Raw genomic sequence first — 14,000 nt, forward strand, 5'->3', positions numbered from 1 at the left:
ATAACTTATAATTTTTAATCTATAGTAATTTATATAGTGTTTAAGTTATGATAGTAACTATTTTAGTTCCTATATAACTAAAAATACTTATTTATTTTAACTAGGTAACTTATATTTTCTATTTTTGTTTTTAATTTTTAGCTTTTTTTTATATTTATTAATAACTTAGACTATAAGCAATTGTCTATGGTGGTGCAAATTATGGTGCCTATTTAAGGGTCTGAATGATGCCTATGGTAGCTAAGTTACTAATATGAGATGGTAACCAAAAAGTGTAGTTGATGGGTTACAAAATTCTCTTTGCTGTTTATTAGTTTCTAAGAGAATACTTAGCCTATTTGATATAATAGGGTACCAAGCCAATTTCTTATATAATTGACTAAGTTCCTTATTAGTTTCTAAGAGGGTGCCTAACCAATTTCATATAAGAAAGTGCCTAGCCAAATAACTAATTAATTGAATCACCACAATTTTCCTCAACTATGATAATAATTAATTCATATAAGATATTATATTTCACAAATGTTGCTCGAATAAATAATATATATTAACCTTTAAACTCATAATTCAAAAATTGATGATTATAAAATTACATATACTTAAACGTGTAAATCTTCCTAGTAATATATCATTTGTTAGTTGCTTCTGACTATACTGGATTGATGATTTGCATGAAACAATGGCATAGGTAGTTATTTCACTAGACTAATGACATAGACTTGTGTGGGAAAGGATCTATAGTAGCATGGGAGATTCTCATTCTCATGGGTTATAAAAAATATTTATATAGATTAAAATAACAATCACATACCTCTTTAATATCCCAAATATTAAAGGGGTATACAAACTTATGCTTTTCAATTAAAGTATAAATATGAAAAAAAATACAAAATATATGTTAATAATGTATTTAAAATCTCTAGATTATATATTACTTAATACTCAATCATTTGGTGTCCTATACCATGAAATGAACAACATAAATTTTGGAATAATTAGCTCAAAATCAAGTCGCTTTATATGAAGGATTTATGTGCATGTTTACATTTTAAAAAAAAACACTTATATTCAACTTCTAATAACACAATGTGATATTATGAATAAAGTTAGCATATTTAGTTGACCATCCTACAAAATATTGTGCAGTGTTGTTCAGCACACTTCAAATGTTAGAATCTTAAAAATTGTTAAAAACTATAGAATTTGTAGTCTTTGTTCATCTAGTTTACCACTTCAGTATGGATAGAAGGAAAATATGGTACAGACGATTTGCATTTTTTACAATTTAAATTACTCAATTTTTTACCCATTTATTTTGTTCTTTTTCTATTTGTTCTTTATTCATCTATAAAATTTGGCAAAAGTAAAAGAGAAAGCAAAAAAGAAAGGACAAGACTATATAGGGTTCAACCCACTAGTTTGATATAGTTTTTAAAAACATTACTAGGGGTGAATGTTGTAGCAAATTGACTGGAAAATTATTTAATTCATTTTAGAGATTTAATATAGTACATATTTAAAATGATTAAGATTTATAAGTTATGTTGAAAATAAAAGATTTATAAAGGTTTATAAAAGGAGGAATTCTATGTTGATATTTCAAGTTGTCATACAATACAAAGATGTGTTGTATTAATTGTCATATTGAGAGAATCACTATTAAAATTTTCCGTGAGTATGATTGGAAGATGAGACGGTGTGTGTTGGCACTACGTACGATTAGTCCTTAAATGAACTTTTATGTTGTCTAAAACTTGCATAAATGGTCTCTGGCTGATACTGAAATCAATGTATACTTTCCTCTGTTATTGGATTCTTTTTACTGTACTGTATTTGCATAAGTACTATAATTACATGTTTCTCCCTTCTACCATGGCCTAAGCATTTCTTAATTTCCTTTTTGAATCATCTAATTGTTAAATACAAAAGAATAAACAAAAGTTATTTAGATTTCATTTTCTAAATCAAAAGTACTCCTTGTGAAATTCAAAGCGTGTAGTTGTCTTGTGACTTAGCTCAAGTGATAGCTTCTTTAGCTCCTTCGCCAACATTGGCATCCCGCAATAGAACACACCTGGATTTTTTATACATCATTTTCTTGTTAATATTTACTAATATTGAGAAGTAAAAAAAAATGGATCACACTTTATAAGTGAACATATAATAAACTACTTGTTTCCTTCTCTTAAACAAACCAATTGTTCATCCGTACCTATCAATATTCTTTGTTTACAAATAAGGTTGGTTCATAATTGACATTTGTTTGTTCTAAATCACAATTTCTCAATTGTTGATACTTTAAATCTTTTAGGGATAATTAACTATCCAACTATTTAATCGTATTCCAACAGTGGTTATAAAGTCAATGACTAAGGACATGTTTAGAAACCATTTAAAATGTTTCAAAAAAAAAAATGAACATACATTCCAAAATATTAAAAGTAAAAGGAAAAAATTGTGTCATTAAGGTTATAAGGCTGTTTATTCCATTATAGTAGTTAACCAACCAAACTTATTTAAGTAGTAAATCGTAAATAACATTGATTATTTTTGGATACAAAAGGAGGGTTAATTTCTATTACAAGTACATTTTAACTACTTTTCCCTCATTTCTTTAATGGCTTAAGGTTAATGAACATGGACTAAAAATGTTGGACTAAAAAGTCCTTATTTAATATCTATTAGTAACATTAATACTTGTGTGCTCATTGGTTGTGTAGCTTACCCTCTAGTAAAACTAAATGAGCAGTTAGTGGAGAGAAATATTATTAAATAGGGATATAATTGAGAGAAAAAAGTCTAATTTGTTATTGGAATTTTAAAACAACATTTTCTTTTAGAAAAAAAAAACAATTAGAATCCCTAAAAAAAATTGAAAGGAAGGATTACTTTGATTTAAGTGTTGGAAATATCTTTGTTAACATAAATTTAATTTCATGAAATGAATTTATAGTCTAAACATTATAAATTTGTATTATTAATACGATGCATCTAATCAACTCAGTTTTGTTCATATAAAAATATTAATATATACTTTAGTATATCATAATGTTGGTATACCCCTACTTCTTTCTTTATTTTTCTCTATCTTTATATATGTGTTATTTTCTTAAAAAAAATTATACCAATAAAATTTAGTCTTCATAAAATAATTGAAAAATTGTTTAATTAGATATCAATTTCTTCATCATGATCAATTGAACAAATAGATTCATAATTCCTTATAAGTTTGATTGTTTTGACCATTACACAATTCTATATCATGATATCATTCATAATTTCAGTCAATTACTACTGCATTGTATTTTCATTTTTATCAATCGTTTTCATTGTAACCACCATATTTGTAGTGTTGTGAACCCAATGATATCAATGGAGAAGACTTATGGCTTGACCCTTATGTGAAGCATATCATAGGCAAATGAATAAAAATCATTTGTTGTCCCAATATTACCGGATGAAAAGGAAAATTAAATATCCTTTATGAGGAAGTGTTCTGCATCTTGTAGCAAGAAATTTACCTATTGTAGAAAATGGATGTTTAGAGGCAATCTTGGTGAAAACCTCTCTCCAATTAGGCCTAGCAAAGTGTGTCCTTACCTATAGTTGAAAACAATTTAAAAAAGTGTCATATTTTGGTGAGTAATCATTATCAACTTAAGCAAAAAAAAAAAAAAAAAAAAAAAACTTGCTCATTATGTTAACAATTTCAAGTATTGAAGATCTTACTCGAGTGCCTGATAGGATATCAACACCAGTTTTGGCATGGTTCAAAGCTTGGATCATGGTGATTAAGGTTGATCTCGCATCCCCCTCTTCATAGACACTTGTAAGATAGTTGTGAAGCTCAATTTGACCCTGATTTAGAGTAAAAAACAATTTATAACAAAAAACAGGGACAGCTAGTATAGTAGAGAACTATTTATAAGTAGGATTGAAACTTATTTATGAACATCATATATTACTTTGTGGTCCATTTCAGCAACTTCGTCCATTACTCCTTTGAACCATTCAAAAGATCCAGGTTCCCTAGTGACCCAGTAGAAATAAGCATTTGTAGTCCTTCTTAATATCTTATTTCCTCCTGGTGTTAAATTTGAAGATGTAAAACTATTAGAGCTTTCGTCTGATCTAGTTGTTTGACTTGTTTCTGTGTTTGATTCCTGCACCTGAATATAAGAAAATTGAAAATTGAAGATAAAAGTGGAATCAACTTTCTGAAAAGTGAGCTAGAGTTTTGTTAGTACCACTAGTTCATCCGTTGTTCTTGTGTTATTGAGGAGATCTCTGATAATGCTAATGAAAGGAGTTGCTCCAATTCCTAATCCTATGAGGAGCATTACATCAAAATTTTGGTAGTCTTGTGCTGGAGCTCCATAAGGACCATCAACTAGAAGTCTCGGTTGTCTGAAACAAAATTCTATTTTGTCTAATAATTTTCATTCACGAAATTGGGGTAAAATGTTGAGTCTCTTAATATTTGGTCAAAACTAATCTTAGTCTAGTATTTTACAAACTGTAGGATCAAACCCACCACATTTTAAAAAATATAATGATCAAAACTATTGTTATTAAAATACAAAGGACAAAAACTTAAGCAATCTAACATTTTTTTACCATTGCATTTATGAAAAAACAATTGACCTTACTTACCTTGTTTGATCCAGTTCCATTAGTTCACCAAATGTTGCACGACAATTAAGTGAAGGTAATCTCTCATCTTCTTTTGTGAGAAGAAGCTTAAGTTCTTGGGTCCAGTCTCCCACTATGCGAATGTGAACACTTAGGTACTCATCTCCTGGGGCCGAGGTAATGGAAAATGGGTGCCTAAAATATATTTCATGAAAATATTTAATTTGAATTTGAATTTTCTCATGTCTATAACTTTTTAGTAGACCTGAGAATTAGAACAACACTCACCATTCAAAGGGAGAAATTTTTGGACATTGTAAAAATATATATTGTCCACTTTTGTACTTAAATCCATTAGGCTTGGACATGATTAAGCTGAAGACATTTCCGGGCAACCTTGAAACCTGCTAGATCAAAGTTAGGAAATTGACATGTATTAGAAATCTCATATCAATTAGAGATATAATCAAAATATATTGCATAAGTGATGGATAATCTTCATGTTAAAAGTTAGTTTTTCTAAGATTAAATTATGTCCAAATCCATATTCTTAAGTCTAGATAGGTTTTATTTTTTCTTCATCCTAGTTTTCTTCATGCCAAAATACAAAAAGACATGACATATTTTTCCTTAAAATATTTCTCCATAAATTCTTTTATTCCAAAATACACGTGGATTATCTAAAGGGGACTCATTTCCTTCAATTCAAACATGGAATCAAATACACTCAAAAGTCAGAATAATCAATTTTGTTCATAAAAAAATCAAAGAGATAATGACCAAGGAAAAGACCATATGCAAATTTTCATCAAAGAAAGAAAAGGCTAGTCATAAATTACTCCCTACTCATAAGTGGTTTTTTTTCTTGGTGTATTCACCCACTACTAGAAATAGAAATATGCTTAAATATGAAGTAAATTTGTTTTCGGTCTTCCAAATTTAAAATTTTTTACTCCATATTTGAGGATGTATTTAAGCTTGAAAAATAAACATGGACTTGTTTTCATTACCTTCATAATTTTCACAGTATAATGTGTTGATCTACGAGTGCGTAGAGTACGCTCTGCAACGTAAAGCAACAGTGGAACAGAGATATACATCCATGTCTGAAATTAAAAGGAAACGGTAAGTTGATGTATGTTCTTTAAACAACACTCACTTATCCCATGTTGTAGAGCAGTCGAAATTCTTACTGTTTTATGGTACCAACGGTGGGTTAAATGCAAAAATGACCCATGGATGAGGAGTAGAACATAGACCAAACCAAAAAGATGGTGTGAGTACCAGAATGAATTAAAGCCTGTCAATCTGTTAAAGGGTGACGGAAGCTTCACTGCATTTCTCCGGAAGTGGTGAGTTGCTAAAGTGAAAGAGATTATCATCAAAATAACCATTGAGATTCCAGTCATGCCTTCCACACTAATGTAAAGTGATTTATATGTGGGTTTTTTGTCATTAAAATCTGAAGATATAATCGAAAACTTCTCTGGAGATGAGTTTACGAGAAGAGGGAAATCACATGCCAGATGATTGCCAGCATGAACAACAACTCCAACAAGTATGGCAAATGCAATCATCTATAAAATGGACAAGGACACAATCAAATTGTGAGGAATTTATACCAGCTTAATTTAAAATATTGCCATTTTTGGAGAGCAAGTAATATCATGTCTCAATACTATAAGTAGAGCCTTCATAATTAGCAAAATAAATAAATTAGGGCATGTTTGTTAATTTTTTAATTTAAAAATATTTTCTAATTAAATAATTAATTTTTATTTTTTATGTTTGACTAAGCTATTTAAAAAAAAAATCAATTTTTTTTAAAATAATTTCTATTTACTTCTTAAAAATATTTTTTTTACAATTACTATATTTGGATTTTTCTTTTTAATTTTAAGCAAAGTACTCTCTCTGTCCTAAATAACTACAATTTTAACATTTGAAATTTTTTTCAAAAAGACTCATGTTCTCAGTTTTCAAAGAAATATTAATTTTCTCTTTCCTAATTTAGCCGCTCACAATTTCTTTAACCACTACAACTAAAAGTAATACTTTTATTAAGAAATAAAATTGTATTAAATAAGTGATATATTTGTTGTTGTTATTAATGTGTAAAAATATTAAATTATAGTTATTTTGAAATGGGTGTAGTAGTTATTAGCTAGAATGATAATGAATAATTTAAAGCACCCTAAGTTGTATTAATTAAAACCTCTGTTTTAAGAGATTTACTATTTGAAAATTATACAGAACTTTTTTTGCATTTAAAATATCCTAAGTTGACATCATCTCTATTTTACATACCTTGTGGAAATTAATATTGTCATCAAAAGGGACAAACTTTCTAGCTCTGGTAGAACGAAGCCATGTCAACGTATTTCGACAAACTGGTAAGAGGATGAGAGCCATGTTGAGCTTCAGTGTCTCTGCAGCACCTTTAGCTACTGGTATGCAATAGCTCATAACTTGAAAAGTTGATTTATTTTTATATTGGTAGAATTTCCAGGCAAAAAGGCAAGTAGTGATAACCAGCCATAATATCAAAACCCAACCCCTTCTCCAATACTCCAATGCAAGACATTGGAGTGCCCTGTAAAATCTTTGGATTTCATTTTTGGGCCTCAAGTCCGTCATATTTTGACTCCAATTTACACTTGCACTGCTGAGTTGTCTGCTGTAGTTCATGTACCTATCCTTTTCTAGTAACAACATTTCTAGTTGCCACAACTGAATAAAAGACAAATTTAAGCGATCAAGAAAGTGTAACAAAAATTGTAAACAAAAATATACTATTCAAAAGGAAATAAATTCTGTGATAGTACCTTTCAATGTAGACACATTGAAAAGTATAAAAAAAATTTGATGATACGTTTGATAATGTCACACAGCATGAAGAAAGATAAAGATATTATAATAAGTTTCAACAATTGACTATTTATAAAATGCTCAGACATTCACCTTGAAAGATATAAAAAGAAAGACAAAAAGAATATGATGATATGATTAATAATGTAACACAACAAGAAGATAGATAAAGAAATTAAAATAAGTGGCACCATTCGGGTGTTCACAAAAAATACAAAATACTTGAATGATATAAAAAGAAAGCAGTATGTGATGATGTGATTGAGAATTTTTTCTTTTGATAAATTGATTGATAATGCTTCTCAATAAGAAAGGAGATAAAGAAATTAAAATAAATAGTATCATTTGAATGTTTGGAAAGCGTTTAAGCACCTTGAAAAATATAAAAAGAAAGAAAGAAAATTGTAATTATATGATTGATAATGTTACACTACAAGAAAAAGAGATAAAGAATTAAAATAAGACACCTTACTTAGCAAAATGAGCATATGCCTTGAAAGGTTTAAAAAGAAAGAATAAATTTGTGATAATATTATTAATAATGTTACACAATAAAAAGATTGATAAAAAAAGAAATTGAAATAAGATGGTATCACTTGGGTATATGCAAAACATGCAGACAACCTGAAAGATATAAAACGAAAGAAAAAATGTGTGATGATGTGATCAATAATGTTACACTACATGAAAAGAGATAAATCAATTAAAATAAATGGTGTCACTTACGAATTCACTAAAACATGCAAACACTTTGAAAGATATAAAAAGAAAGAAGAAATGTGTTATAATATGATTGATAATATGTTACATAATAATAAGAAAGATAAAATAAAATATATAAAAACAAAAAAACAAAAAAAAAACAAGTGCATCATTTCTGTATTCGCAAAATGTGTAAACACCTTGAAATATATAAAAGAAAGAAGAAATATGCAATAATATGATTAATAATGTTACGCAACAAGAAGAAGAGAGATAAAAAAAATTAAAATAAATAGTGTCAAGTTTTCGCAAAACATGCACCTTAAAAAACACATAAAAAAATGCGATAATATGATTAATAATGTTACATATATAAGAAGAGATAAGATTTTTGGAAAATGTGTAATCACCTTAAAATATATAAAAGAAAAGAAGAAACATGTGATGATTATTTGATAATGTTACATTACAAGGAGAGAGATAAAGAAATTATATAAGTGGCATCAATCGAGTGTTTGCAAAACATGTATACATCTTGAAAGATATAAAAAGAAGAAAAAATATGTGATGATATGATTGATAGTGTCTCACAACAAGAAGAGATATAAATAAATTAACATCACTCCAGTGTTCACAAAACGTGTAAAGATCTTGAAAGATATAAAAAGATTGAAGAAATGTATAATGATATGATTGGTATCATTATACAATAAAAAGATATTAAAATATTTAATTAGTTATTAATGTAAAAAAATCCTACACTAATAGTATATAAATGATTAACTGTATATATATAAAAGAGAGACAGAGACTATGTAACGATATAATTGATACTACTAAAAAAAATTAAATAAGTGATGTCACTCAACTTAAGTGTTTGCAAAAACAAATAATAAAATAAAAAAATTGGATGATACGAATGGAATATTTTTTTTCTTATGTAATTAATAGTTTGAAGTTTCAAATTATTCTCGTTTCCCTTCTCTCTGTGTCACACTCTTACCTCGATATACCCCAGGTTTTCTGGATCTAATTCTTCCATTATTAGCGCGGCGTATCCTTCAGCTTGTTCCTTTAGCTTAGCTAGCTTGTTCGCGGAAGCACTGAGCATTATGAGCTGTTGAATAAAATTGAAAACAGAGAGTATGATCAGAACGTGATGTTCACGTCAGCGACAAGAAAAGTAATAAAATAAATTTGCCAACGCTCTTACTATTCAATATCTCTCTCGCTTTATTTCTGTTCTACAATCGATTCATGAGTATAAATATAATAATGTATTTTTAATTCAATTTAATTTGTCGGAATGAATGTAAGCTACAATGTAATTATGTAAACTTCTACGGTTTCCATTAAATTAATATTTGTTTGGAACCTTCGTTTACCAATTATATATAATAATAAATAAAAAATAAAGCGGTGGATAGTTATATGATTAATTTATGAAGTCATTTTAATATGATCACCTGTTGGGTTTTGTTAACACATACATCAAGCTACTAGATGTAATAAAATCTATGATGGTTAAATATCTTTTTAACTCTTAAAAGAGTAAATTTATTTTTAATTTTTAAAATTAAAATTATTAGTTTTAATCATATAATTTTTATAAAAAAAAAATAGTCTTTCAAACAACAATAACATATTTTAAAATAATAAATTTAGATAATCATATATTATTAATTAAATTTAATGTGATGTTTTCATTTATAAATATTTGATAAATAGATTTTATATCATAATATTTAACATATTTTTTTAATAAAATTTAAGTATAAAAATTAAAAAACAAAAATATAAAATAAAAAGATTAATTTAAATTTAAAAATTAAAAAAATTACTTTTAATTTAAAAAATTAAAAACATATTTATCTCAATTTCTAAATATGGTAAAATTTAGCTATAGAGCCATCACATCAAATAGTGTTTAAATCCGCTTGAAGATTAACTTGTCGTTCCTTAGTTAACATTATCCGTACTGTTTGTTAATCTCTTAAATCTTTTGCTTAAAGCGTACTAGTTCAAAACTTTAGCTTCTTAATTAAGGTCACAACTCACAAATATAAGATGATTTATTTATTTATTTTTTTATCAATAATAATAATAATAATAATAATAATAATAATAATAATAATGGTGGTGGTAAGAAAATTGCAAAAACTATTATTTTCATGTCCTGTTTCCTTTTTTTTTTTTTTTTAATCTTTCATTCAGTTTTTCAATATCATTCATTTAAGAATTGTATTTATAGAATATTACATTATATTATAGTTTTACAAATGGTACTGTACGGTGAAACTTCAGTAAAGAGTTAGGTATATTTATATGTATATTTTTCGGTATCTTAAATCTTACCTCTTGTACTTCCTCCCTAGTAATTCTTCCATCTTCGTTACTGTCTGCCCTGAAATAAATACAATTTTTAATTTAACATTTAAAAAACATTATCAAAAATTTCAGTGCTTGTTCTCCCGGCAAGCAGCTGTTTATAGGTGAAAGAATAATCGTATTGATGTTGCAATAAAATTTACGAATAATTCATCCTAATTCAAGGGGCTGTTTGTCACTGTCTTAAGTGAAAATTATCATATAAGTTTTATATGAAAATTAATATCTCATTCTTAAATTATAAGTCAATATCAAATTGACTTTAAATAGTTTACTTTTTCTTTTTTTATCAAATTCAAAAGTAAAGATTGATTGAAATGAGAGATAGGTTGATATAAAGTAGTACATATAGATAAGATTCTGAGTTGTTTGTATGTCAAACGATTGGAGTTGGATATATTGAGGTGGGATATTTAGGATCATAACAATTGAACCCTGCTTTTATTTTTTACAACATGTCCCCTAACTCTACTATTTGAGTTTGAGCTATCAAATTGTGTTTAAATAAACTTATAGATATAATGGTACTTGAAATTACATTAATAAACTGATTTACTTGAATTTAATTGATTTCTTTACGAATTACGGCGATCTCCTTTTTGGCAACTATATATAGGACAATCCTTTTCAAGCTAAATTGGCTTTCTTAAACTTCATTTTAAGCTAAATGGCTTTCTTAAACTTCATTTTATTATTTTTCATAAGATTCTATGTGTTCTGTGTGTTTAAGCAACGCAATCTTAAAAGAAAAATGACAAAACTCATGCGATCATCCCGTGGACTTTTTGTTTTCCTCTTAACTAATATAGCAAAAGAAAAATAAGGGAAATTTTTTTAAAAAAAAATATTGCACAAGTTATATACGTAAACTCTTGTACAAATTAAAAATTGGAGCAAATATCTTATAATTTAGACAAAAACCTATATCCAATTTTGTCATGAAAAAATTACGCTAAAAATATATTTCTGTTCTTATTTTTACGGTGCAGATTATATTAATTTTCTATATTAAAATTATTTTCATTTAATTTATTTTATATATTTTTAATATTCACTCCTTTCATTTGTTGACGTAATAAATACTATAAGATTGATATAAAATTATTTTGAGATATAATATTAATTAAACTAATAGTATTATAAATCCTTGTTCATACTATTCATTTCCAATTTAATCCGTATGTTTTATTGCTTTATAACTGTAACAAGTGATGTACCAAAAAAACAAAACCTCTAACTAGTGATTTTATAACGCTAACAGTCACCGAGCACAGTCAAAACTTTTTTTTTTTTTCTTTCTAAAGAAACTAAAAAAACATGACGTATAAAAATACATTATCCAAACATTTAATAAGCCACGAATTTTCTCGGGCGGTGATGGGAAAAAAGACAGTGTTTCTTAATGATTGTAACGAAAACACACAGCGGTGGTAGAAGGTGATGAAAAACTCACATGTCAAAGAAAATCTGAAGGCGAGCATCAAAACTCTGGTCCGAAATTTGCAACCAGAACTCATGCAACTCTTCTCTGTTTATGCTACTCACTTTCCTTTCCTTCCTTCGTGCCAATGCGTCGAATATACACACCGCAAATTCCTTCGAATCCTCCATCCCTTTCATCATTCAATTCACCAAATTCACAATTATTTTAGCAAAATATATGCACATAATCATGTTACTCCACAGTATATCTGTGTACAAGTTAAAACTGTTTTCTAAGAACTTTTTTATTGAAAATTATTATTTAATTTTAATTAATAATTTCAAAAATATATTTAAATTTGTATCTGCATCTATACCAAATAAAAACCTAGATTCTCATGTTTCTAATTATGCTCGATCCCTCTTCATCTAACCACTAGTATTTTCGAATAAAAACTTGTAAGTAGAATTGAAATTTTTTTATTAAAAATAATCTCAAAATCACTTATAAATTTTGTATAAACAAACTCTATAATTAACTGGGTTGAACACTAGTTATGCAAGTTAAATGAGTTATTGTAATGTTATTTTATTTTGTTTGAATTATATATTTCCTTATTACCTATGCATTGACCAAAGTCTTCACGAGCGAGTAAGCCATCCTTGGCCAACAAGGTGAACCTCTCTTCCACCTTTCGCCACAACTCCTCGCTGGCTTCGCCGGACTTGCTGATGAACCTCAAGCCTTTCAGCGCTCGCTGCGCGCTCGACCTCGTGCGCTCCAGCTTCGCTCTCATTTTCCGCGCGTTTCGCGCCGTCGCCACCGGATCTTCCACGGCCACGGCGGCAGCGGCACTCTCCGCCGACGACGCCGACGACACCGACCGCAGCCACGGGAACTTCCTCCGAATCCTCGACGTGATCGAGAGGCTCCTCGCCACCACCGCTCCGCCGCCTCCCTCACCGCTCGACGACGGCGACGCGTTCGGAGCCAAAGACGGCGCCGGCGCCACGTTGCAGAGCACCACGGCGTCGTTTTCCAGCTCCAGCGTGATCTCCACGAGCTCCTTGTGGTGGTTGCTCCGCAGGTCGTTCAGGAACACCGGCAGCATGGCGCCGTAGGCGTGTCCTCCGGCCGCCGGCGACGAAGTGCCGCAGCTTTCCGGCACTTCGAGCTCTCCGGCGCTGCACCTCCCGAACGACGCCGTTCTCATCGAATTTTCTTTTTCTTTTTCTTTTTTGTTTTTTTTTTCGCAATGCGGTTTATGATTTCTCTTCTCTCTCTAGAATCAGAGAGAGAGAGAGAGAAAGGTTTGAGAGTTTGAGTATGAAGAGAGAGGGTTTTTGGTTCACACGTTTGGGCGTGGAGGTTTGTATTAAAAAGAAAGAAACGCAATGGTTAGAAAACAAGACAAACACCTCTCAACGAATTTGCACACACGATTTCAACGCCAATGTGATCTTGCCGCACCTACGAGAGTAGTTGGGAAATGGGATCTTCAATTTCTCTATATATGCATTCTTTTTTACTCTAGACCAAACATTCTTTATATATATTATAATTCTTTCATCCACATGTACGTCTAATAATACGAGACGTATCTTTGTACCCTTTGTATTCTATTTATTTGCTCTATATAATCTCATTCTCAATATATATACCTTAGCTTAAAATTTTAATTATCGCAGACACACAATGCAGTACGTACGTCTTTGTCAATGGTTTCTTTAAAGCATTTTTGTACTACCTCCAACCTTTGTTGCGGCAATGTTTTATCTTTTCTTGATTATTGATATAAATAAATAAGAAAAAGACAAGAATCACATTCACATTTGTTACACAATTGCAAACATATGAGGTGATAATTTTTTTCATTCATTGTTGAGATTTCATATTTTATTTTCAAGGGTTCATTGAGGCATGAATAGAAAGGAAAGGAAATGCTTAATAGAAGTAATTTAGACTAGTAAAATAGGGTAGTTAAATT

At 29.1% G+C, this 14,000-nt stretch overlaps 1 protein-coding gene across 1 annotated transcript; it reads right to left on the bottom strand.

Annotated features, from left to right (window-relative positions):
* Positions 1-1,777: 1,777 nt before the first annotated feature.
* LOC109803903 (Riboflavin synthase-like superfamily protein) lies at positions 1,778-13,506 on the bottom strand. The gene is made up of 14 exons (XM_083060005.1): positions 12,635-13,506; positions 12,044-12,203; positions 10,558-10,606; positions 9,206-9,319; positions 6,940-7,362; positions 5,826-6,209; positions 5,643-5,738; positions 4,921-5,036; positions 4,654-4,827; positions 4,248-4,407; positions 3,966-4,169; positions 3,730-3,858; positions 3,522-3,600; positions 1,778-2,074 (listed from the first exon to the last, which is right to left on the bottom strand). The coding sequence occupies exons 1-14, from the start codon at positions 13,224-13,226 to the stop codon at positions 1,965-1,967; spliced, it is 2,790 nt and encodes a 929-aa protein (XP_082916131.1). The 5' UTR covers positions 13,227-13,506; the 3' UTR covers positions 1,778-1,964.
* Positions 13,507-14,000: the final 494 nt, after the last annotated feature.

The sequence above is a fragment of the Cajanus cajan genome, chromosome 1 (assembly GCF_000230855.2).
Source record: "Cajanus cajan strain Asha chromosome 1, NIPB_CcT2T_4, whole genome shotgun sequence".
Taxonomy (NCBI): Eukaryota; Viridiplantae; Streptophyta; class Magnoliopsida; order Fabales; family Fabaceae; genus Cajanus; species Cajanus cajan.